The sequence below is a fragment of the Moschus berezovskii genome, chromosome 1 (assembly GCF_049115385.1).
Source record: "Moschus berezovskii isolate FMDL1 chromosome 1, NW_MosBer_1.0, whole genome shotgun sequence".
In the NCBI taxonomy this organism is placed as follows: domain Eukaryota; kingdom Metazoa; phylum Chordata; class Mammalia; order Artiodactyla; family Moschidae; genus Moschus; species Moschus berezovskii.
Genome location: NC_142460.1, coordinates 135,535,336 through 135,562,495, shown reverse-complemented (window position 1 = coordinate 135,562,495; position 27,160 = coordinate 135,535,336). Strand labels below are relative to the sequence as shown.

The window sequence follows — 27,160 nt, the reverse complement described above, 5'->3', positions numbered from 1 at the left end:
ATGCTGCAGAACCAATTTTTATTCAAAAACTGACAGAAGCAATTAAAGAAGCCCAAACAAATATCACACTGACCATTGTGATAATTATATAGTGATACAATTGACACTGTAACCATGTCTGACCCTGTAACCATAGCTGATTCTTGGAACCAAGAAGAAAAGTCCATAATTACTGAATGTTTTGTGCCTGATTTTTTCCAGCCATTCAGCTGGTCAAATTTCACAAATGAAATCATGTCAACTGTGAATATTAATATTCCACATGAGGAAGAAGTGATTGTTTATGCTCCAGAATATTTAACCAATCTTAAGCTCATTCTTGCCAAATATTCTGCCAGGTAGGTATGTCAGTGTGCCCATGTCCCCAAAGTTTGCATTTAATATCATTCTTTAGAAGCTTTGCAGCCTCATCTTTTCTGTTGCTGGGTGGTGGGTTTTTTTATACAGAGATCTTCAAAATTTAATGTCCTGGCGGTTCATAATGGATCTTGTAAGCAGCCTCAGCCGAAACTACAAGGAGTCCAGAAATGCTTTCCGCAAGGTGAAGAAAAAATCTCTCTTTTCTTAAGACTTAAAGCATAAAGAGATCCATGGTTATGACGGCTTGCCATGTCTATTGCTAGAATGTGGTAAACTTTGCGAATAGACAGAAGATCAAATGTTGGTTACTTTGCCTGTATTCAAGCCATGTTGCCTAGGAAAGCCAGGTTTCAGGTGTTCTGTTGTCCTATGTCTACTTTGGCACCATGATTGAATTGAAGGAAGGGCATTTGGTTATTTGCACGGTTCATGAAAGAGTACGGCTTGGTTTGGTGTTGTGTTCCAAGTAATTTCAGGGCTATCTATCTCAATTAATTTGATTTTTCTAGTGCTCACAGCACAGTAGACATACAAACAGATGGACTACATTGTGTGGACTACCCACTGAGAATACACCTACCTGGAGATACCCTTAAGACCTTTTATTAGGCTGTACCCATATTATTTAAGCAATCATCATTTTGGTCCTAATGTGAGGGGAGAGAGAAAGTTGTAATGTGAAAAAGGAGAAATTCTCCCAAATGTATTGGTTGGTGTCATGGGAAGGGAATAATTCTGATTGATTGAAATTTTTAATTTTTTACCCTTTAAAAGAAAATGTAGGCATATTTTAAAAATTAAAGAAGATAAAAAGCTGTGTTTTGCTAAATTTTCTTTTCATAAATGTATCCCTTTATTGATACTTAAATGTGTACATGCAGTTCTTCTAAGTACCGGAAGTACAGCAGAAGCAACACACAGCAATGTGTTTTCTTGTATACCAGCTCTCTCCCCTGTTACATATATTGAATATTGCTTCATGTTTATGTTTATGCAGTGGCAACAGCATTATTTTGAGATTTGGCGGGGCAGAGTTTTTTTCCTAAAGTGGTCCAGAAGGATATTAACTTGCAGTAGCCAACAGTTCTTCTAAGACTTGCTACTGAAAATATACCTTATTTCCAGATCATATATAAGTAATAATTCTATTGGATTGCATTTTTTTCCTATGCAAGGGCATCCTGACGTGTGAGGAGAAGCAATTAATATTGAAAGAATTTAATACATAAGAGTAGAGTCCTATGAAATGTGTGCTCTCACCGTGCTTCGACTATCTATGCCTGCTCAAATGCCATTTCCTTTCTCTCTCCCATAGGCTCTTTATGGCACAACATCAGAAACAGCAACTTGGAGACGCTGTGCAAACTATGTCAATGGGAATATGGAAAATGCAGTGGGAAGGCTCTACGTGGAAGCAGCATTTCCTGGAGATAGTAAACACGTGGTAATGTTTTCAGCACAGTACTCTTATCAGTTTGCATCAATGGGCAGTTACAATAGTCCATCATTTTCCTAAAATTTTACTGATTGGCTGAGAACTTCTGAGTTACCATTTTCCATTATTTCCCAATAAATCTTATCCTCCCTCCCCCAAGGGTCTGTATATTTTTCTAATCCTAATATTGTTTAACCCAAAAGCAATTGTCCATTTTCCAGGAGCAATGTATTCACAACACCTAGTCACATGTTCTTATAATATAGTCATTTGTAGTCTCTTCTATTAGCAAAATTGACTAAGAATTAGTATTTTTTCTTAAAAACCAGAAAGTAAATCAGAGCTCATTTGAAGTTTAAGCCAAGTACTATATTTTTTATTGCTACTGAAGTGAAGACAAAGGAACTTAAAGGCAAGGTGAAAGAATCTATTGAAATGCTACTTCATGCTTAACTAAACTATTAATAGTAATGACAGCTAGTATTTTATGTTCGTTCTTCTTTCTTGATAATGGAAACCATACATTCTAAAAAAGAATTTTATTAATGTGTACATTAAGATCTATTCAATCATTAGTGTTGATAATGGAAGTGCTGCTTTAAAAGTATAATTATCCATATATATCCATTTGTTTAGATCATTTATAAATTTATATTTATTAACATATTATTGAATCACATCAACACAGCTTTAAATTCTATTTTTCTTAATTTTTATTACAAAAAATTATCTCATGGCTCATATTTGCTTTCTATTCTTTTGGTTTAAGGTTGAGGATTTAATTGCCCAGATCCGGGAGGTTTTTATTCAGACTTTAGATGACCTAACTTGGATGGATGCTGAAACAAAAAAGAAAGCTGAGGAAAAGGTAAAGAGCAAGGAGAGCTAACTACCAAAGACAAATCTATAAGAAAAGATGAACTTTTAAGATATTTGAGGAAAATATGGTAATCAAGAATTGTATAAAATAAAAACACACTCTTTCAAGATGTAACGTTTCCAGGAACAATTTTCATGGATGAAGTTTGTTTTCTGTGATTTTTGTCTTTCATTATTTCTTTGCAACTAACTCCTACTCTCCATGTTCAGCTCAAAAGTTTGAAAGAAAAAACTCCTTTTCTTTAAAAAACCAAGAAAATAAGAGAAAAATCTTGTGTAAAGCATTAAAAGATATTATTAGTGGTTCATAGTTTTCCTCCTCTTATGAAACATATTTAAAAGACTTCTACCAATATTCAATAATCTTTAATGTAAATTTCTAGTTAAAAATTTGTAAACATGTGCTATTTAGTTTTTTTTTTTTTAATATAACCTAGGGAAAATAATACCAAATTTCTATTAAGCCAATGTGAGGTAGTACATTATTTGAATACTATAGAGTGTCCTACAGTTACAGAGATGTTGACGGAGCTCTTTATAAACTATTCTTATTTACCCCTACTATTCACCTTTTATTGAAATTTTTAACATCTTGCATAGAATAAGCAAAATGGAAATTCTAAGGAAATCTCAGGTTTAAATTTACTATGCCACTGTTTTCATAAATATATAAAACTAGAAGGAACATGTCCAGTGAAAACTGTATGTGCTTTATAAGCAGTATTCACATGCAACCTAATTATTCCTTGGTAGTTAGAGTAGCAGGAAGAACAGACCGTTCTCTAAACAGCACAAAAAGAGTCCATAAATCTATTTATAATGAGAGTCCAACTGAAGCCTAGTTTTCTTTCAGGATTAGATCACATAGAAGGATCATCTTCTTCAGTGACCATAGTACCCTGGATGACTCAGATCTAGAATTTGGCACCCCAGTATAGCTATCTTTGCAGCACTCTGTCTAGCTCCTCAGAAGTTCAGGCTGGATTTGCTCCTTTCATGTTCTAGCTGTCATAACACGGTTCTTTTTGATGTAACAAATTAAGTTGTTCTAGATTTAATAATTTCCCAAGGTGATATAAAACTCTGGATCTGCAAGTTGCTTTGGGAAAGAGTCCTGTACTCAAAAACTCAACACTTCTTGAAGGAAGACTTCCCTGATCCTACCCTCTATTAGGTTATATGCCTCTGCTGCTGCTGCTGCTAAGTCGCTTCAGTCGTGTCCTACTCTGTGCGACCCATAGATGGCAGCCCACCAGGCTCCTCTGTCCCTGGGATTCTCCAGGCAAGAATACTGGAGTGGGATGACATTTCCTTCTCCAATGCATGAAAGTGAAAAGTGAAAGTGAAGTCGCTCAGTCTTGCCTCTAGGGTATGATTTTATGGCTTCATACATCACACTTGAGAGTTAATATTCATTTTATTGCCTACCATTGACCTTTACAATAAACTCTCCATGAGCAGAAATTTTTGCATTGTATCCTCAACCCCTTCCTACCTGGTTTGTTGTAGACCCTAGAATACAAATTGAATGAATAAATTGGCAAAATAACTCATCCTCTTGGATACTTGCAATTACTTAATTGCAGACTCTAAGACGTCCTTCAGTGAAAGAGCCTGCTTCCTGTTTCTGTCATAGTGCATGCATGCTCAGTCACTCAGTCGTGTCCAACTCTTTTCAACCCCATGGACTGTAGCCTGCCAGGCTCCTCTGTCCGTGGAATTTTCCAGGCAAGAATACTGGACTGGGTTGCCATTTCCTTCTCCAGAGGATCTTTCCAACCCAAGGACTGAACCCACGTCTCCTGAGTCTTCTGCATCAGCAGGCGGATTCTTTTCCTACTGAACCACCTGGGAAGCAGTCACAGTATTTACCCCAAATATTTTACAGTATATCCTTTCTTATGTAGTACCTCCCATTTCTGTAGATTTTGTATCCCTTAGAATACCTTTTGGGGAAACATCTTCTAGAAAATAAAATACCACTTAGAGGGGAGTGATTTATTATGGGCTGACAGTATGGAAAGAAAATATGCTGGGCCTATTAGGTTAGCTGACACATCTGTCTGATCCACTGGGGAAATCCTAGACTCATGAAACAGATTTGTAACAAAACCTCATCCATTTAATGGCAAAACAAATAACTCAGAGATGCAAGCTTAATATCTAATGAAAAATTTAAATTAGTTAAATTATTTAAGAGCAATGTGATATGATTGAATCAAATATCTTTGAGAAAAATGAGAGAAGTAAAAAATAGAAATAGCAAGTAGTAAACAAGTGGTCTTCCCAGGTGGCGCTAGTGGTAAAGAACTTGCCTGCCAGTGCAGGAGACATAAGAGATGCAGGTTCGATCCCTGGGTTGGAAAGATCCCCTGGAGGAGGGCTTGGCAATCCACTCCAATATTCTTATCTGGAGAATCCCGTGGATAGAGGAGTGTGGTGGGCTATGGTCTATAGTGTCACACAGAATTGGGCACAACTGAAGTGACTTAGCACCCACAAGCAAGTGGTAATAATGAAATAATTATAATAAGTAAACAATTTTAAGGACGGCCCACGTGGTAAAGAACTGGCCTGTCAATGCAGGAGACTTAAGAAACTCGGGTTTAATCCCTGGGTTGGGAAGATTACCTAGACTAAGGCATGGCAACCCACTCCAGTATTCTTGCCTAGAGAATCCCATGGACAGAGGAGCCTGGAAGGCTACAGTCCATAGGATTGCAAAGAGTCAGACACAACTGAAGCAACTTAGCATGCACATACGCAAACAATAGTAAGCAAGTGGTAAATATGAGATGGTATAACAAGGAAAATCCTGTTTTCTACTCATTTAACTAATATCATTCATTTAACTGTGGAAAGTTGGGTACACTAGCTCTGGAGACCGAAAGAGAACAAAAACTCCAGGAACAATGTTCAAGAAGAATATTTAGCACTGAACCTGTAAGCCCACATCTGTTTTCTCAGCCAAATTGGCAAAGTGGAAAGATAAGCTACTAGAATGGAAGTTCTAAATATTATTTCTCATATAGTAGTAGTAGTAGTAGTTAAGTTGCTAAGTCATGTCTGACTCTTGCGACCCCATGGACCGTAAGATTGAAGAAAAAAGCCTTGCAGAGAAAAAGTTCATAAGAGTAATACCTGTGTTTGTAATACCTTTGTTCCAATACCTGTGGAACAAAGACTTTCCAGTTTTTCATGTTAGTTTTCTTGGGCAAGCTTCAGACTATGAGAATAGGATATTATAAGCTAAATTTCAGGACTCTTTTATTTTGAATTCCAGGAAGAAGCCATGGCAAAGATCTCTGTTTAAGTGTGGTCAAATACTCATTTTGTAAACAGTATGGATCAAGTTATTCAATTTCCAGTCAAGGGCACAATCATAATATTTGCATTTGAAAGTTCATAATCATGCTTACATTCAATATTATAATTTTCATAGGCCTTAGCAATTAAAGAAAGAATTGGCTATCCTGATGACATTATTTCAAATGACGACAAACTGAATAATGAGTACCTTGAGGTAAGTCTTAAAAAGACTCTACACTGATGATGCCTGAGGCTGGGGGCAGTGTCATTTCTTGCCATGGAGGGGGGGAGCAGAGCGTATGTGGGCCTACCCCCAGAGCTCTTATTATATTAAGCCTTTAACACTGAAGCCAGAACTATATTTGTTTTAGTGTTAGCTTATTGTTTCATTGGCCTGGTCTATATTTGGTTTTCTTATTTTGCTTTCCATATAGTCCATTTTAAGAGTAGTGATAAAAACTTGGTGTTTTTTTTTAAGAGCATCAAGGCATAGATATTTAAGTGATGAACAGGCAGTACTCAGGCTTCTTATCCGTTCCGTTCCATCGCTCAGTCGTGTCCGACTCTTTGCGACCCCGTGGACTGTAGCCTAACCAGGCTTCTCCATCCGTGGGATTCTCCAGGCAAGAATACTGGAGTGGGTTACCGTTTCCTTCTTATACATGCCTGAAAAGTCAAATCTTCAGGTTTCCTTCCAATTTCTAATTATTCCTCCACTGGATTAACCTGGTCGTGTCTTCTCTGTTTGGAAAAAAAAACATCTATTATTTGAGAATGAGAAACTATTTTATTGCCCTTGTGTAATGTAAATGATGAAACCAGAATTGATTGAAGTATGGATTTAGAGTCAGATAAGAGCTTATTGCTAACCTTGCAGTCTCCTCGACTACTTGTCGCCTTGGTGACAAGATGGTCCTTGCCTAGATCCAGGGATGATGATTTCTAATCTGTTGATTGCTAGCCTAACTTGCAAATTTGCCAAGGCACAGTGTCCTCATTTCTTTCGCCATTGTAGAAAAGCTTGACTTTTAAAAAAATGAGCTCAGGAGTGGCAGGAGTCTAGTGGCTGAACACATATCCTCACAGCTGTACTGTGTGGGTTCAGATCTCAGCTATACCATACACTAACTGGCTAAGAGCATCAACTCAAAATCAAACTCCTAGGGTTCAAATCTCAACTTGATCACGAATTAATTTGGACAAGTGACTTGTCTGTGCCTCAGTTTCCTCAACTTTAAAATGGTGATAACAGCCCATCTTCATAAAATTATTTTAAGGATTAGAAGAATAAGTGTTCTTATAAAGCAGTAAATAAGAATGCTATTATCTGTCATGTAAGGATTGATATAATACAGAAAAGCTTGTTTGACACTTAGTTTCATTTGATTAATTAGAAAAGAATACACTGAAGGAATGAGTCAGCCAGAGCAGCTGTGACTTGTATAGAATTAATTAGAACTTAATTTTTCTTTGGCGAGTTTTAATGCTCTCTGCTAACTTTATTAAGTGATAATCTCTTAATGCTATTTAGCAAAACTTTGGCGACATGTTTTTAATATTGTTCTCAACACTCCTTTAAATTAATATAGTTGAGCTACCAGGAAGAAGAATACTTTGAGAATATAATTCAAAACTTGAAGTTTGGCCAAAATAGACAACTAAAGAAGCTTCGAGAGAAGGTGGACAAGGATGAGTACGTATATTTCAATTTTCTAATATGTTCATTCAGAAGAGGGCCTTTGTTGGATTAAGAACCTGACGTAGAATAATGTTAAAAGGTGGAATGTTCTCTTTCTATTGAGTACTTCTAAGAGCATCTAAGAATATAGGAAGATTTAATCAAAATATAAAATTTTTTCCTTAAGGTGTCAGACTACCTTTGTTTTCTTCTCATATTATTATCTGTCCCTTCTACTTTGTTTGTGGACAGAGCTCCCTAGAACACTTTAGTCTAAGCAGTCCTTAGCTCCTTCAAACCTTCTTTGAGTCTATTATTGAACTCAAAATTATCATTTACCCCCACCCCACCTACCTTTCTATTGTTCAGCAATCCTGCAACTCCTCCCCTACCTAGCTTGTCCCGGTAACACTTCTCTCAACCTTGTGAGAACCAAATCTGAGATATCAGGATTTAGTCGCATTCATAGCTTTCAAATGATCTTAGTCTCTGCTTACTAGTGGTATTAGCACATCATAGTAATGATCAGCTTAATGTTTATTTTTAGGTTAAATGGATGTGTTTAAAATATTTATCAACATAAGTGTTTATGCACTTAAATCCCTAGAACTATCTGTGTGGACTTTTTCCCACACAGCTCCAAGAGAATAGGAGATCATTCAGCACAGTGCTGGATACATAGGAGATTTTCAATTAGAACTAAATTAATGAGTGAGCAGTGCAAAGTAAATATACTAACTTGATCTGTGTGGTAACTGACACAATACCATGCTAGTGAAGCGTATGGTTCACTCCTGTATTCCTTTATTCTTTCATTAACATTTACTAAGCTAATATTTTGGAATACTGACCAAGTCAAGGTGGGAACTGGAAAAATCAAAGGTGAACTTTGATTCAATTACATTACATTACAATAGTTGAGTGTAGGAAAGATGTGTTATAATAAACTACCTCCAGGAGGGAAATGCGCCAAGAAAGGGACAAAGTCCTGAAGGACTAATTGATGACAGAGTGTTCTATTCTCAGTAAACCAAGTACAGGTTGGACAAAATTCCCAGTATGAAAATGCCAATATATTTCAATCCCTGTACATTTTGAACCCTTCAGGTAGTCTGAAAAAGAGAACAACTTCTTTTACTGACCTCTGTTTACACTGGAGCAAATGTTATGTTATTTGGTACTAAAAACAGGGCAGCAAATGTCAGAGAATGTTTAGTGTCCCAGGTGGGAAAGAAAGAGATTGGGTACATATAGCTTCTGTCATACTCAGTTGTCAAATCCTAGCTCTAGAAATTGACAGAAAGTCATCAAAAAGAATACCTTGTGGAAAAATTTATAATCTGAGAAGCTCCTTATAAGTCTGAATGTTTTTATTTCCTTATAAAATATACTTACATACTATATAGTTACATTTAATAATTGTTAGCACTTTGTAAAATACCTGTATAAAATTATCATCAAATATTCTTTCTGAAAAGAGCTAATATAAGCTGCATCCACCTGACATCAGAATATTTCTTCATAATTTTAAAAATCGTTGTTGAATTATTATTGCTTGATGTTTTCTTTGGAAGTTCATATAATCTCATTTCCATAATAATTTTGTAATGTGGTGTGTAATTTTCACTCCTTTTCATCATATGTGTTGATCTCCTCTGAGTTCTTTTCTCTTTACCACAGCTAATCAATAGCAAAGACTGTATCTAAGATTAATGAATGTTTTCTCAATAGCATGCACAGCTCAGTAGTACTTTTTGGATCCTTTCCATGAGCCTCTGACAGTCAGTCACAAGTGCAATATGCTTTTTAAGGTCTTCACTGCCATATGAGGCTAGTTTTTCTTCCTTCCTCCTCTTCTACCCATATGCTGAGTACAAGGGTTCAACACTCTTGACTGCACTTTAGATTCACCTGGTGAGCATTTGAAATAGATTCCCCAGCTCTTCCACCCTAGCTTGTGATGTACATGCCTCTAGGTGGGGTCTCAGCCACTGGTATTAAGTACCACACCCCCTTCTCAAGTCAGAATCTTTGCATTAATGTTAATTACTTTTTATACTGAATCATATTTGCTCATATTCAATATTGTGAAATATTTTTACAAGATGATACCTTTAGTTTAGGAATTTTGAGTTTTAAAAAAATTTAAATTTATATAGGACTATACTTGATTTGCAATGCTGTGTTAGTTTCAGGTGTACAGTAAAGTGATTCAGCTATACATATATCTAATCTTTTTTCAAATTCTTTTCCTATTTAGGTTATTGCAAAATAGTGAGTAAAGTTCCCTGTGCTATACTCTAACCAACCTTTGTTGGTTATCTACCTTAAATATAGCAGTATGTATATGTCAATCCTAAACTCCCAATTTATCCCCCTCCCCCTTTCCCTTTTGGTAACTATAAGTTTGGTTTCTTTTTTATTTATTTATTTATTTGGCTGCACTGGGTCTTAGCCATGGCATGTGAGATCTAGTTCCCTGATCAGTGTTGGAACCCTGCATTGGGAGCACAGTGTGTTAAAAACTAGACTACCAGGGATGTCCCGATAGGAGTTTGTTTTCTATTCCTGGATCAGAAAGATTCCCATGGAGAAGGGCATGGCAACCCACTCCAGTTTTCTTGCCTGGAGAATCCCATGGACAGGGGAGCCTGGTGGGTTACAGTCCGTGGGTCACAAAGAGTCGGACACGACTGAACGACTAACACACACACACACACAAACACACGGGTTCATCATTCCAGAGCAATTCTTTTCTGTCATCTCTGGCAATTGCTGTGATGTTAACTACAAATCGTATCTTAAAAAATGTTTATATCCACCAGCTGCTAATTAACTATTTTATTGGCATGAGGGCACGTGGATCCATCTTACATCTCCATTGTCGTGCCTTATTCAGACATTTCTCATTGTTCACTAGAGTGATTACAATATTTTTCCTAGTCTTATCAATCATCTCACAGTCAATCTTGAGCTAATTCTCCAGGCTACCACCTTAGAGAGCTTTTAAAAACACAGATTGAGTCATGTTGTCTTCTGATGAAAACCTTTCATTGTGTTTTTCCCACCTCATGAAGCTTGTACAAAGCTCTGCAATCTCTCGCTCACACTCCAGAATCCCTTCAGAGTCACCCTACCCCAGAGCATTGTCCCAAATCTCCAGCCATAGGAATTACTTAAAATCACTGCCCTCATCTTCCTCCTCCTTTTCCCTCACCTTGGGCCACTCTTTCTACCCTTGTTCATTTAATAGAAACCTACACTTAGTATGATTCTTCTTGAGTGTTACCTCCTTACTCATGCATCCCTTACATTTCTCCCTTCACCTTGTCCTTGTATGATACCTTACACATATTTTAGTCACAGCACCAGTATATTATGTTACATATAGCTGGAATAGCCCTTGTTGAAAGAAAGCAGAAGTCATGTATTTGTGTCACCAGAGATTGAACTTTGATGAACAGAATGTGGACCTTCCTTCAATGAAGATAGAGTGAATGATTGATAAAATAGTCAATTTGTAACAGTGCTGATAAAGTGAACTCAGCCACTAAAATAAACACTGATATATCCAAGCATTTCACCATCATTGTTGGTGAATATGTCCCACATGATCTCTGTTTTCTCTGCTTAAGAATTCCAAAAATTGAGAAAGTCAGGAAGTTTAAGTGTGATATGCCTAAGTTAATCATTTGGCTAAAAGGACCTCCTTCTGCCCATTCAAGCAGCTGGCAACTGCAAAGGACCAAGATTTAAACTTAAAAGGCTGTTGGTTCATGTGGTTTCTGAGTACCTAGCTTATGTTTCCAAAATTACCTCAAACATCATGTTCTCTGGGGACTTAATGACAGTTTGTAAATGATTTCAAGCACATCATGTTATCAAATAGTAATAATGTAGATTGAAAATGTATTATCCATTGGCAAAATTACTTGGTGAAATATCTGAAATAATTTACTTTCAGTAACTTGATTATTCACTTAGACTCTATGGAACAAACATAAGCCTCTAAAAAGAAACAATGTACCAGGACAAAATAAAGTGAATTCCTTTTCTTAATTTTAGACTTGACGTTATTTTGTTAGTTTCTCAAGACAGAATTTTCTGTAATATAATTTGGACAGGTAGTGCCAGCCTTGGTAAGTTATGACTGTTGAACATGTGGAGTTGCATTTCATAAACTACAATGACTTATTTCATTGCTGCATCTTTCTTGCCGTTGTCCATCAAAATTAAAACAAGGTGACAGTCATAGCAGCCAACTCAATAAACATTTTGCCAGATAGCTGCAGTGTGCAAAGAACTGTGCTACGCTGTAGAGGATGTGGAGATGAGTAAGACTCAGAGCTAGCAATCTAGTGCAGGAGGCAGGTCTGTAACAATGAAAGTAGATGAAAGGCGGGGTTGGCTGTTGGGATTACAAGACGACCAGATGCTAGGACAGCACTTTTTTAAAACCACAATTAAACCTTTACTTATTAGTAAAACATTCTCTGGAAGGAACATGTCAGCATTTAAATTAATGTTGAGGTGAACTAGAGCAAAACAAACAAAATGATTGATTCATTTCTTCTCCTTTATTGCTTCAAGTCTGCTGTTTTTCTCTAATCTGGACTAACTGGATGTTTGCTAGTCCCTGAAATAAGTGGTGCTACGGAGGTTGGCGGCCAACAGCTGTGGCTCTCTGGGGTTCTTCCTGAAAGACCAGCAGCACCAAAAAGACAAGGTGGCTGGTACCACTGTAGTTTTGCCACTGCAGTGAGTTGCTATCCCTTTTTCCGTGTCTCGGTTCTGCCAGTTACTATCGGTAGCCTTTTAAAAGCCTTGAAGTTTCTGTATTTGTTAAATGAGCAGGTTGATTTAGACTCTATAACATCTTTAAGGTTCTTTCCAGCACTAAAATTTTAGGGCCCTTACTGTGAAATTTTGATAAGAGCCAAGATGTTTTAGTCCTTGGCTTTTCCACAAGTGACCCAAGAGAGAAAGACCATATTCTTGAAAGATAAGGATGTACCTCACTTCTTTCTAAAGTATCGCTTCTGCTATTTCCCCTTCAGTGTTGATTCTAGACTCAGTCTTCTAATTAAGTCTTGTATCACTGAACTTGAATTTCAAAAGAATAGCAATAGAGGATTTCTGTGAAGAAATGAGATGGGCCAGAGGTGGAAAATTGGTAAGACTCATCCAGGGTGGGCATTTAGAGTGCTGGAGACTTGGGACACAAGTGACTCTCCATGGTGTAGATGTATGGGAAGATACGTAATGCAGATAGTTTGACTCATCAAGTACTACTTAGTCAGAAAGACTAACAGACTACACCTGGACAAGTCACTCTGATTTCCTGTGGCAGTATCTGCCCTTGTGTGCTCATGTTCTACACCTATTATAATAGATTAAAATATTAAGTTCCATCTATTTAGATTCCCATTAAGATAACAGACTGATTTTTCAACACGTTTTTGGATTATAAGCAAAATATATCTTATCATTTTAAAAAAAATTGCATTTTAATTAGCACCCAAGGAAGGTTTGTTTCAGAGGGGAAGGAAGAGATAGAGAAGGAAGGCTAGTAAGTTAAAGGTTTAAACTGAAGAGCTTTGCAAAAGAAGTCTAGAACTTAATACCAGTGTGCCCTCTTGAGAGGACAGTGTCCAGATAGTGCGTGGCTTCTGGTTGTCATGACTCTCCACAGTCTGCATGGCAGCAGTGCCTTACCTAGACTCACCACCCATTACCCTTTCAGGATGAGAAGAGACCTAAATATGTGTGCATGCCTTTCGTGTTCTCAATATTGTGCTAAGCCCTAGAGATGGTTTAAGAACAAAGCATGAAATAAATAAGTGGGAGTGGGACTCTTTGGAACTTAAAAGCTTCTGCCCAGCAAAAAAAAAAAAAATTAAAGGAAACCTAAGGAATGGGAGAAAATATTTGCCAATCACACATCTCATAAGGGATTAATCTCCAAAATATATAAGGCACTCCTATAATTCAATGGCAAAAAAAAAAAAAAAAACCCTAATAACCAATTTAAAATGACCCATGAACAGAAGAGCCTGGTGGGCTACAGTCCATTATGTCACTAAGAGTCAGACGCGGCTTAGCAACTGAGCACGCACACAAGGATTTGAATAGACATTTCTCCAAAGACATACAAATGGCCACCAGATAGATGGAAAGATGCTCGGCATCACTAGTCATCATGCATGTGTGCTAAGTCACTTCAGCCATGTCCGACTCTGAGACCCAATGGACCATAGCCTACCAGGCTCCTCTGTCCATGAAATTTTCCAGGCAAGAATGTTGAAGTGGGTTGGTGTGCCCTCATCCAGGGGATCTTCCCAACCTTCAGATGGTCAAACCTGCATCTCTTGTGTCTACCTGCATTAGCAGCTGGTTTCTTTACTGCTAGTGCTACCTGGGAAGCCCCACTAATCATCAAGGAAATGCAAATCAAAACCCTGTGAGATATCACAGCACTCCTGTCAGGATGACATATTGTTAAAAAATAGATAAAAAGACAACAAGTAGTGGCAAGAATGTGGAGAAATTGGAACACAATTGGTGGAAATGAAAAAGGGTGCAAAAAGTTATGGAAAACAACATAGACATTCCTTAAAAAGTTAGAAATAGAACTGCCATAAGACCCAGTAATTCTGGGCCTATAGCCAAACTAATTGAACGTGGGATCTCAGAGACATTAGCACTCCTGTGTTCATAGCAGTACCATTCACAATAGCTAAGATGTGGAGGCAACCTCTTTCCCTCAACAGACGAATGGTTGGGAAAAAGTATCTGTGTATACAATGGAATACTACTCAGTATCTAAAAAGAAGGAAATTATGCAGTATGCACTGATGAACCTAAGAAAATGTGCTAATTGAAATAAGCCCAGAAAGATAAGTACTGCTTGATTCCACTTATATAAGATTTCTAAAATAGTCAAATTTCATAAAATCAAAGGAGGGAATCATTATTACCAAAAGCTGGGGGGAGAAGGAAATGAGGAGTTATTAATCAACAGGCAAAAAATTTCCAGTTAAGCAAGATGAATAAGTTACATACAGCATTGTGCCTAGTGTCAACCATAATGTACTAGATACTTAAAATATATTAAATGGGTAGATCTCATAGTAAGTGTTATTGCCACAATTTAGAAAAAGGACAAAACATGAAACATTGCTGCCTTCATGGAGTCACTATTTCATGAGCTAGACAGACAGTTGACTTGTAATGTCATGTTATGTCATTGCTAAGGGGTATATAGGATGTAAGATCTTTCAGTTCTTTCCTGAAAGATCACAAGATTATTCTCAGTCAGGAGAATAAACACCAAAAGAAAATTCTAACAGAAAAAATCCACCCACCCCTATATGTTCCAAATTGGGAATTTCTCTGAATTTGACGTATTGCTCACGTGTACACACATCATGCATGTACACACATATAGAGTTATTGAAGACTAAAGCGACTGAGTCTTGTTGCCAACTTATAACCATACACAACCAACTGATGACTTCTAGGAAGAAAATCAGTGATTTGGGGGATTGGTTTTTTTTTTTTTTTTTTGGGTTGAAAGAGAAGTAGATTCTCTTATTGTGCTATTGGAGTAGGAGACTTGGCTCTCACCTCAGAGGATCAGGTGAATCACTCAGAGTGCTTGTTAACAATTCTTAAAGGACCAAATGATTCAGGCTCTTTGGTCCTAATGTGCTTTTGCCTTTGGATAAAATATTGTACTTTATCCAGCAGTGGGAAGAGCTTGTACTCTGGAACCAGGGGGCTGAGGTGGAGGGTAGAGAGAGTGAGCAACCTTGAGTTAGAATTCCTGCTCTGCTGCTTATTAGCTGTTTGAATTTAGACAACCACCATGGTACCTCAATGGTCCCTTTATAAACTGAGGATAATAGCATTTACTTTTGCTTTGTGAGGTCCTTGTGTGTTGTGTAGTGTGCTTGCCACATAACTTAGAGGTGTTCATTAAACAGTAGCCGTCGTTATGATTGGGTCATGATGAGACTTCAGGGTGGTATAGAAGCCAGCATCCTAGAGCTTGTTAGGGTAAGGGGCAGCCCTAAATATGAAGCAATTTAAAAATGAGCACTGGGACTTCCCAGTGATTAAGACTCTGCACTTCAATGCAGGGGCCATGGGTTTGATCCCTGGTCAGGGAACTAAGATCCTAAGCACAGTATAGCCAAGAAATAAAATGAATCTTTAAAAAAGATTAAAAATGTGAACACCTTCGTTTTTAAAGAGGTTAGCAAGGAAATGGCATTGATTTTTGTAATGAAATTTTATGCATGGTGCAGATCGGCATGTTAGAAGTAGGGGATTGATTGGAAGATCAGGGTGTCATATTTCTCCATAGTTTATATATTCTTTTCCCAGTTGTATCACTAACTCTATAAATAAATTAGGAAAGAAGAGTTTGATCTGTGATGTACCTTAGTTTCTATACATGAAAATTGAGGTATCATCTATCTTCTACGGGTGGTTTGAAAGATGAATGAAAATATATAGAAAACTTTGAATTCTTGCTGAGGGGATATTAATAAATATAAAGAATTACAGTGGTAATTACCATTACAAATGAGAATTCTCCTTTCCAGAAGTATTTGAGGAAGACAGAGAAAACTGTTGTATTTACTGCTGATTTCAAAGGAATTGCTTCAAAGCCACTAGATGCTGAGAAATTAAATGTTTTCAGGGAAAGGAGCATTCATGATTTTGTTGTTTAAAGATGTTTGTTTTAAAGTTACACATGAATGAGTGAAAGAAGTTCTATTCCTTATGTCTTTGCAATCCAGTGGGTTTATTATATCCAAGAGGTTGTAGAATCAGGCTGTAGACTTCTGCTTTCAGTTCCCTGTCCTGTGCTTTCATCTCATCACCACTTAGGTTCCTCAGGGTAATTAAGAGGTAGAAGAGAAAAGCACCTGGTCTGCCTCTCCAGATTTCCGCTGTGTTTTCCAACTACATTGTTAGTTCAGCTTTGAGGGCCATGCTGCCTATAGTGGCCCTTTGTTCTACTGTAAGTGCCCCCAAACCAGAATAAGTTTACCTGACAAAATTGTTTCTCAGAAATGGAAAGTAAGGTTTGCTTACCTCTTGCTTCCCCACCCTTTACTTTATACCACACATACCCATCCTTCTGCAGCCACACAGTGGAGGCAGGAAGAGAAGTCAAAGAATAGAGTGAAATGCACTCTCAGGTCCAGTACCTGCTGTAGGAGATGCTAGTGTCTGGCCTCCATACTCCAAAGGTATCTTCAGATAACCTGCACTATCCATTTTGTTACTGGACACTTGGTTCTCTCGTTAGGTGTGCATTTTCTCTTTTCTGTGCTGTTATTCAGGGTCGCATTTGTCTGTTTTCCATAAATGGAAGCCTCTCCTGAAACTCTGAGGCTGCATCCAAATCAGAAGATCTTACAGTTTTTGTTATATAACCATTTACTTTAAAAACTATATTCTTTGTCTTTTAATTTAGCTTTTGTTGTAACATAGTGAGATATTTCATGACTGACCACAAATATTAGATGCTGAGTCTGTAACTGCTATCATCACTTTAAGATGAAATGATCCAATTACAGTACCTCAAGTTCTGGTCATTTCCAGGGACAAAGTGCCCTGTGCTTTTGGATCTGGATAATTACCTAGGGGTAGTCTGAGGATACACTGTGAAAGGTCTCAAGGAAGAAAAGGCAAACACTACATACTTGTGCTCTGTGAAACTAACCACCATAATTCTAATTTTATGTGAGTGTTCTGTGGTCATAAATAACTACCTATTTTCTTGAAAGTGTAATTCACAATGGACATTTTAATATGTAAAACTTTCCCTGCTAAGAAGTTGCAAACATTGATCAAAGTGCAATTTTAAACAGAAGAGCAGAAAAAAAAAAAAATCATTAAAACAACAGGTGGGTCATTTATTTTTACAAAAGCAATAAACATGAGATGGATAATATAAACTCCATTCATCTATGTCCGACTTTTGAGATCTGTTATCTGCAACATCAGTTTCCTGTATCTAGTTTTATTCCTCTCTGCTACTGCTGCTGCTGCTGCTGCTAAGTCACTTTAGTTGTGTCCAACTCTGTGCGACCCCATAGACGGCAGCCCACCAGGCTCCTCCATCCCTGGGATTCTCCAGACAAGAACACTGGAGTGGGTTGCCATTTCCTTCTCCAATGCATGAAAGTGAAAAGTGAAAGTGAAGTCGCTCAGTCGTGTCCAACTCTTAGCGACACCCTGGACTGCAGCCTACCAGGCTCCTCTGTCCATGGGATTTTCCAGGCAAGAGTACTGGAGTGGGGTGCCATTGCCTTCTCTTAATATACTAATTTAAAAAAGAAAACATGCTGAACTGGCACCTTTTGTGTTTCATTATTAGTACTGTGCCTGAGTGCAAAACCAACAGTTTGTATATTATCTGTGATTACCCACTAATGTCCATGCAGAGTATATCATCAGTAAATCAGAAGTTCAGAATTGAACAACTGAGGCCTAGAAATATGTTAAAGTAAGTTTTAAACAATTGAAATTCTAATAAGTATAAGCTATTTATGCATGAAATCTGTTATATTGGCTATTATCAGGGAGGAAGAACTTTTCCTCTACCCTTCCAGGATCTTCTGGCTGTTCTATGAATTAAATTGACATGAGACAGATTAACAGGAGAAAAACCAAGGTTTAATACCGTGTATACACAAGAGAGACCGAGGAAAACTGAGTAACTTGCCGAGAAGGCTGAACCCCTCACCCTAAATACCATCTTCAGCTAAAGACAAAAGAGGATGTTGGGAATAGTGGTTTGGGACCTCAAAGGGGAGGAAGGCAATTCACATGAAGATGAAAAATCAAATGTTTAGGAAACGCTTATTCAGTGCCTCATGCTATCACAATGGGATACAGAGTGGACTCTGATCTGTAGGCTCTGTCTAGTTCCCCCATCACATCTGGCTCATATTCTCTGAAGATCCCTCTGGTGATGGCTTTTTTTCAGGAACAGGCCTCCTCTGCCTAAATTTTTCAGGCACTTATGGGGCAGGTCAAAGTTTCTTCCTAAGTCTTTTGGGAGATTTGTTTTCATCTCAAAATTATCTTCATGAGACTTTTGGGGGGTGGCAAGTTTTGCTGTCTTACACTTTCGGAATGTTGATGATACATCAGAAATACCTCTAAAGTCACCACAAGGAACAGTATTTCTCCTCAGGAGTAGGGTGATCATGTTTCCTATTTTCTGTTCCTGCCAGATAGCCTTGAACCATATGTGAGTCATGTGGTTCTTTGTGAATTTATTTAAGCATAGTCCTAATGCATCATTTTTCCTGATCATGAGTTTTATTTATATATTTTCTTTCATAATACTTTTGGGTCACACAAAATCAACTTTTCCTATGTAGCTTCTGATCTCAAGATTTTAGTCTAACATCCCTGGGTTTACAAATATGTGTTTTTGTTGTGAGTCACTACAAAGCATGTGGGAAACAAGTCAGGTTTAATTAAAATAAATAAAATTGTATGCTTATAATCATCAACCTGCAAGAAATTAAAATATTGATGACTCAGCTGTGGCGAAATTAAGGAGGACTGAAATATTGGTCATACCATCCTGTTTGAAAATGTTTTTCTCTATTTGAAACAACAAAATCACACTAAAGAAGAAATACATTGATTGACCATCTCCTGACCCAAACCTTCCATCTTCAAACTTATTTTCTTCCTAAAGAAAAAGTCCCAGAAATTCTATCTGAACTTTTTTTCTCTATAGAAAATCTATCTGGATTTTTTTAAGTCATATATCCTAATGTCTTAGTATTGTTATTGGAGGTAAAACTCATGCTTAATTAGAATTTATCCAACAGTTGTTATATGTGGCCCTGTCTGAGTTACTTTTAATAGATCAAAATAGGACTTACACCTGACATCCCAGAGTAGTTACTGAAATTTTAACTAAAATGCTGATTTGGTCAGCTGACTTTGGACTGCTTACCTTGCAAAGCAGGGTCTGGAAATAGATCTGATTTAATCTCATTGTGCTAATTACTGTAAACTGTTTCATGAGTAGGGTAATAATTGTCACTTGAATTGTTGCCCTAAAAGTGGAGTGACTATGCAGCCATTAGATAACAATATATGGTTGTCATGAGTGTGCCTGTGTATGTGTGCTGACATTTAAGAAGGTATCAGAATTCAAGTAGTATCAATTTTTCAGTTGACACTTTCAATATAAAGATATGTGTCTAGTAATGAGTATATAAGAATATAGCCTATCAAGACAATATTACTCATGTTACACAAAAATGCTTAACAGTGATTGTTGATACACAGTCTTCATAACATCTTAGCAGAAAGATATGGGAACACTGGCTCCGTCCTTTAGCTTATTGCTGCTCTCAGATTGTTGTTTGGGGAACTGGATTGTTGTTTTTTTTCTCACTCACTCTTCTATAAGTTATTTATGCTTCTTTATCATCTCCTCAACTAGGGTCTTCTGAAGTCAAGAATTGTATTTTATAAAATCTCTAAGTCCAACATAGAGCCTAATTCATGGCATATACAGACAGATTTGTTTAAGAATCACCTGGATTTCATTTTGCAGTCGTTATACAAAAATATACCTTTGCTCACTTACCTGTCATATTTTTTAGAAAACATTTTAAGTGACAATAATCAGAGTAGGTGCACTCCCCAAAGCTAAATACCTGTCAAAGGGATCTCTTAGTCCCCAAAAAGACTCTTTGTAAACTATTAATTTAAAAAGTTTAAATGTACTTTTAGCAACCTGAAATTTGCTGAATTCAAATTTTAGCAACCTGTATTTCTATATTCTGTCAACTATTCCAGAATTGTTGGCATAGTCACCTAGTATCAGGAACACAGAACTAAATAAATTTCAATATAATTTTAATCCATTGCAGTTTCCAAAGAGATGCATTAGAATGGGTTTGGCACTGTGCGATGCCATCATTAAAAATTTATGCAAATTAAATAACAGGTTACAGACCTGTGTATAGTCTCATTTTTCAAGAAGTGGAAATATTTTTAAATGAATTCTCTCATCTAGTGAATTAATTTTATTTTGTTAATCATATTTCAAACAGAAAATTAAAATTCATCTTGAAATAGTGATAATGCTTTGATGGTTGTGAACAGATTGAATCAGATAACTTAGCATCTTTTGTAACAAGTTCTTATGTTTTCTATAGGTGGATAAGCGGAGCAGCTGTAGTCAATGCATTTTACTCTTCTGGCAGAAATCAGATAGGTAAGGTCTGTTCTTTTTTTTTTTAGGTGTGTTCTTAAATAATTGTATACTATTTCTCTGTTGGTCCCATGCTTTATGCTTTGCATGACCAATTTATTATATTCCATATAAAAGCACTGTTGAGGCTGAGTTACTGATTTATTGAATACCCTCCTTGAAAGTAAGTGTATCCGTGTACCTCTTTTCACTATAAGAGCAAAATTTAAATCAGCATGTCACATTAAGTGGTTTTGTTTCTTTTATAACATTCTCATTTATAGCTAAATGGTTTATCTTATTGCTAAGTACTTTTATTTCAAAGTGCTTTTTTAAAAAGAAATTCCCTTATATCGCCATAAAGTTATATTAACTTTAGGACTTTCTAAGCATCAGCATCTTAAGTGGTTTAAGTTTCAAGAACCAGTTTCAGAAATCCGATTTTTTTTCTCAGTTCTGTATACAGGCATTGGTAGAGATGATCCTGCTCTGTATCATTGTTTTTTCCTAGAAAGTTCCAAGAGAGAGGCTTAGAAAGTTGCAAAGTCAGTTTTACTAGGTTGAACCATGTGGAATTGTGTTTACTTAACCACTTTTGATCCAAAAAATTTTATGTTCACTAGTAGTAATGTCACATAAATAAGCATAGAAATCAATACCTCAGTGAATAATACTATGAATGTTAAAATGGCTTAATAAAACAAAGATATATTTTTTCTCTTCCTGGGAATACCTTGATATCTTGAAGCTCTCTCTTAAGTATCTTACAAATAGATACATCCCCGCCACCCCCCACCGCCAAGGGTTTTAGTATGAAGAAAGACAACCAACTGATTTAGTACTTCAGTGGAAGTATTCTAAACAATATAGCCAGCTTCTCCAGGTTTGTTCAGTCCAGCCCTTCATTTCTAAGTGTAGTCAAAAATCAAGTGGGAAGGTAAATTTGATGATACTTCTTCCCATTGCTTTTAAAACTAGCCTGATACATCTCCCAGCTAGTAAAATGATTACCTGAACCTAGGTCAGAGCCTGTTTAACAATCAACTCAGAACCCGTGCAGTCTACCCTTTGTAAAGTATTCCTAGAAACCATTCAGACCTTTTCCTGAAAGTTGCTCGGTCACATCCAACTCTTTGTGACCACATGGACTGTGGCCCGCCAGGATCCTCTGTCCATGGAATTCTCTAGGCAAGATTACTGGAGTAGATAGCTATTCCCTTTTCTAGGGGATTTTCCTGACCCAGAGATTGAACCCAGTTCTTCTGCCTTACAGGCAGATTCTTTACCATCTAAGCCACCAGGGAAACTTTGTTATTAAAGACCTTTGCTTTTTCTCTGGAGAGTCTTACTTTGAAGACCTCTTTGATATTCAGTAGTTCTGTCAGGTGTAAAGTCTAGTTCATTCTGCTGCTGCTGCTATTTAGTCACTAAGTCACATCCAACTCTTTGCAACCCCATGGACTGTAGCCTGCCAGGCTCCTCTGTCCATGGAATTCTCTAGGCAAGAGTACTGGAGTGGGTTGCCATTTCCTTCTCCAGGGGATCTTCCCAACCCAGGGACTGAACCTGCATCTGCTGCTTGGCAGGTGGATTCTTTACTATTGAGCCATCTGGGAAGCCCCTTGTTCATTCAAGACTTAGACTAAATAGGATAATTGACTTTTAAAGGATTCCCAAGGCAAAGTGAGGCAGCCTTGACTTCAATTCTGCATTAGGGCAGACTAAATGATACTGCTTTATAATAATCCAGCTCAGGATCCTATCAGACCTAGCGCTGAAACATTCCCAAGAGACCACTATGGCATGTTCATCCTCTCAGTCCTCTAGAACAGGTCAAGACAGACTTCATTTGTCTCTAAATTACCCCTTGATCCTGAAAATGGCTCAAAATTGGTCTGCTTCAGAGATTCCCTGAGCAGAGAATACCTGGGTATGTTCTCATTTTGAATTTAATACCTTCAAACCAAACAAGCTACAGCAAAAGGAAAAAGAAGTTAAAAGTGGCCTGACATCGCACAAAGCAGACAATTATCATCTGAATAATCAAGAATTGGCTGTAATAAGCATTCTTAATGTATAAGAAAGACCTCTTAAAGATGCTTACTATAAATTCTTCTGATGGAAATAAGAAATCTGAAAAATTACTAACCTCTTTTCATATGCTTATCTGCAAATAACAGCAGTTCAGAGAAAGGGAAAGTGCCATGCATGAGAACGCTCTGACGTGTACATTTTCTCCTTGACAATTCATTTAAATCTCCAAAATGGGGATTGTCTTAACTACAAACAATTGAAGATCCTGATCTCTCATTTTCTTCTTCATAAAAGTGTATTTGTGTGCTTATCCATGCCTATCCATACCTAGATATATAGCTCTTGCAACACTCTCTTAATGGATTTCATATCATGTGCATCACAGAATTAGAACTGGTATAGAATAACATCTCATAAATGACCCTCCCACCTTCACACAAATCCCCTAAACTAGATCACATGCAATTTCTTGTGGGATTGATCTTTTTATGTTGTGGTAAAAAAAGAACTTGTTTTATTATTATATAGGGAGTTACTCATATTAATAATTTCTACTTTTTAATTCAGTTCCCACCACTTTTTGTCATAACTCATACATGTAGGCTACATTCCAATTTTTATGCACCCTTGCCCCTTCTCAAAAACAAAAAGTCAACTTTCAGGACAGGAAGGCATGCTGAAAGTGTTACATTCACTTGTTCTTCCTTGTTTAATTGCACTATAGAGCTTTAGGGACCTTTCATATTAGAAAAGCTGCACTTGAATGTTTTGTCAAGTGTTTCTCTGTAAGTTTCAGGCACTATCCAATGATCTTATTAAACTTTCAAGTCTTATCCAAGGAAATGACAAGTCATTTGAGAAGTCTTACTACTGTTGCATTCTCCTTTTTCAATAACAACAAAATTCTTTTCCAGTTTTAGGTAATTTATAAGCAGTTTATAGTATATTCAGCCTGGATGATCTATGACTACCTTGACATAATTAAGCTCTCTAAAATTGTCTTACTCATCCTTAGGATTCTTATTTTCAGACTTGAGAATTAAGAGTAAATTTTTCCAAACATGTTGCTATTTCATTTAATATAAAAACAATGTTTAATTTTTCCACCAAAATTGATTTTATCTGATTGCACTCTTGAGCTTTATATCAAAGATTCTAAAATTGAGTTGCTTTCAGCCTTAAAAAAATAAACCAGGGAACTGAGGGGATAGGCGTGGGGAGAAACACTGTCTTTTGTTTCATGGACCAATGGTGAATTTAATTAACTAACTTGTTGCCAATCATGAACATAAAAACTGCACAACTAAGCAGTTGGTCATTATCAACAGTTGTGATGTCTACTAGTAACAATGATAAGACTAATCAGTAAAATCCTCATAAATGTTTAGCTGACAGAGTAAAAGGAGAAATCATGATTTGCAAAGTTGAACTTGAAGACTAGTATTTAATATGAGCCATAAAAATCTTATCACTTGCCTGAAAAATGTATATCAGGGTATAATTAAAGCAGCAGGATCTTTATAGTTAATGTTTAGTCTTAATAGTGTGTTTCATAAGAAGTTTTTATATAACGGATGGATTTTAATCAAAGTACATAGTGTGGGAGATAGTCCTCACTTTAAGTTAATAAAGTACTGCACATAATTTTTATACTTCAAGCTAAAAATAATTTCTTGGCACCGTTAATAGCTCAGGCAGCTACATGTGACGTATAATGTTCATCAGAATTCTCCAAGGACAAAAATTTTGTGTGTTTTTTTTAACTTAGTCATTTTGATGGTTAAGACAACTTTCCAGATATTTTTAAAAGATCTAAAGAGCACTTAAATTGCCCAGTGTATATTTTAAAGTCTCCTGTAAATAGCTTGTATTTATCCCTGAAACACTTACAAGTTAAGGTCATACTCTCCCCAGCTAAATGACAAAAAACAACATTTGCTACTCTATATTAACTAGGTCTTACATTTCTTAAAATATGGGCCTTTCTTTTGTGCTCTTGATGTTCCATGCAGCAATAGCCCAGGCCTTTGCATGTAGTAGATGTTGATACTAATGATTTTTTATTTTTGCTTACAGAACATAATGCTTCAGTGGTTACTAGAATTTTACAATGTGAAAGATAAAATCTCAAAACTATGAATTATGAGGGAAGGGGAGGGCATGGGGAGGTGGAGAAGTAGAACACCACAGAAACAAAGGCCAGAAAGAATATGCTGTCTTTAGTTAGGGTATAATGATAAGCCATCTAACGTGTTTTAGCAGGATAGTGATAATGACCACAGTGGCACTTTAATTGGCAGGCAGGGTAGAGTAGATTTAGGATAGATTGAAGTTGGGGGAGACTGGAAGTAAGAAGACCTAAGAAAACCAATTAGGAAATTAAGTAATTTTTCAGGTAAGAAATGAGAGCGTAAACTCAGAAGGTGGCAGTAGGACTGATAGGAGGAGACAAACAAAAGAAATGCTACTGGAAAGAAGGTACAGGACCTGATTTTTTCCTTACTAGATCATGTAAGGACTTTTTAAAAAGAAAGGAGACATGAAAGATAAATAGAAAAATGTTCACTTTGGGTGACTGAGACTCTTCACATGCTATTAGCAGAAATAATAAAGTCAGATGGCTTAGAAGGGAAATGAGAAGTTTGATGTGTGACACATGAAATTTAAATAGTGTGAAAGGTCTAAGTATAGCAAATTAACTAGTTAAGACAGATGTCAGGGTAGATATAAAAATTACAATTCATTTATTTACAAGCCTTTAGGACACTGTAGGAAATTCACTCATTCATTCATCAGTTATTGATTTATTCAGCACATTTCCTGAGTACCTGTTATGTTCCAGGCACTATCCAATTTCAGGTGCTAGAGATAATTAAAAATTCAAATGGACTCAAAAACAAATAAACAAATACTTGTAAGTACAAACAAATCTATGCTCTCAAAGAGTAATACTTGAGGTGCTTTGAGGAAGACATGAAAAATGAAGGACTAAACAACCATAAATAAATAAATAGTCATATGACTTAATGAAAATTTAAAGAGGTTATGTGATTAGGGGGTACTTTTGATTGTATCTGTTTATTTACTAAGCTATTACAGATGGATAAACTGTTCAGTTCAGTTCAGTCGCTCAGTCGTGTCCGACTCTCTGCGACCCCATGAATCACAGCACGCCAGGCCTCCCTGTCCATCACCAACTCACGGAGTACACTCAAACTCATGTCCATCCAGTCAGTGATGCCATCCAGCCATTTCATTCTCTGTCCTCCCTGTCTCCTCCCACCCCCAATCACTCCCAGCATCAGAGTCTTTTCCAGTGAGTCAACTCTTCGCATGAGGTGGCCAAAGTATTGGAGTTTTAGCTTTAGCATCAGCCCTTACAATGAACACCCAGGATTGATCTCCTTTAGAATGGACTGGTTGGATCTCCTTGCAGTCCAAGGGACTCTCAAGAGTCTTCTCCAGCACCACAGTTCAAAAGCATCAATTCTTCGGCGATCAGCTTTCTTCACTAGACATGTTATAAACAATACTTCTGTTATTAACTATTTCTCCCAAATATTTGCAGTGGAGAAAAGACCTTCTGAATGAGATGATAATTTTCCCTTGCTCTAAATTCCTTAGAGCAAGGAAAACAATAGCATGAAAACAATCTTAACAGATGTTACACAGTCAGTTGTGATTATAAATCACAGATATGGTGCACTCTTGGATAAACTCTTTACTGTCATCAACAATAAATGACCTGGGGACTTCCCTGGTGGCCCCGTGATTAAGAATCTGCTCTTTCATTACAGGGAGCATGGGTTCGATCCCTGGTCAGGGAGCTAAGATCCCGCTTGCCTTGGCAGTGTACCCAAAATAAATAAAATAAAATATAAAGAAATAACAGCATCTTAATATCCTTTTTTAAAAAACCAATAGATGACTTGCATTTGTTTCTGTCACAGAAAATTTTTGTATACAATTAAGTGAAACTGACATACTGGAAAGCAGCTTAGCAAACAAACAGCAAATCCAATGCCTGTCATTACAGAAAAAAACTACAAGCGATCTTTAACCATCTTCTTTGCTTATAGTCTTCCCAGCTGGCATTCTGCAGCCACCCTTTTTCAGTGCCCAGCAGCCTAAGTCATTGAACTATGGGGGCATTGGCATGGTCATAGGACACGAAATCACCCATGGCTTCGATGACAATGGTAAAGTACAACTGATG

The 27,160-nt window shown here is 37.0% G+C and overlaps 1 protein-coding gene across 4 annotated transcripts in view; it reads left to right on the top strand.

Moving 5' to 3' along the window:
* MME (membrane metalloendopeptidase) overlaps positions 1-27,160 on the top strand; it is a 116,372-nt gene that overhangs the window by 69,225 nt on the left and 19,987 nt on the right. For all 4 annotated transcript variants that reach the window (XM_088839642.1, XM_088839626.1, XM_088839634.1 and 1 more), the window contains 8 exons: positions 202-338; positions 448-541; positions 1,676-1,804; positions 2,565-2,663; positions 6,117-6,197; positions 7,573-7,676; positions 20,876-20,934; positions 27,024-27,143. In XM_088839642.1, the coding sequence (XP_088695768.1) occupies positions 202-338; positions 448-541; positions 1,676-1,804; positions 2,565-2,663; positions 6,117-6,197; positions 7,573-7,676; positions 20,876-20,934; positions 27,024-27,143 (823 nt within the window). The remainder of the gene's footprint in view (positions 1-201; positions 339-447; positions 542-1,675; positions 1,805-2,564; positions 2,664-6,116; positions 6,198-7,572; positions 7,677-20,875; positions 20,935-27,023; positions 27,144-27,160) is intronic.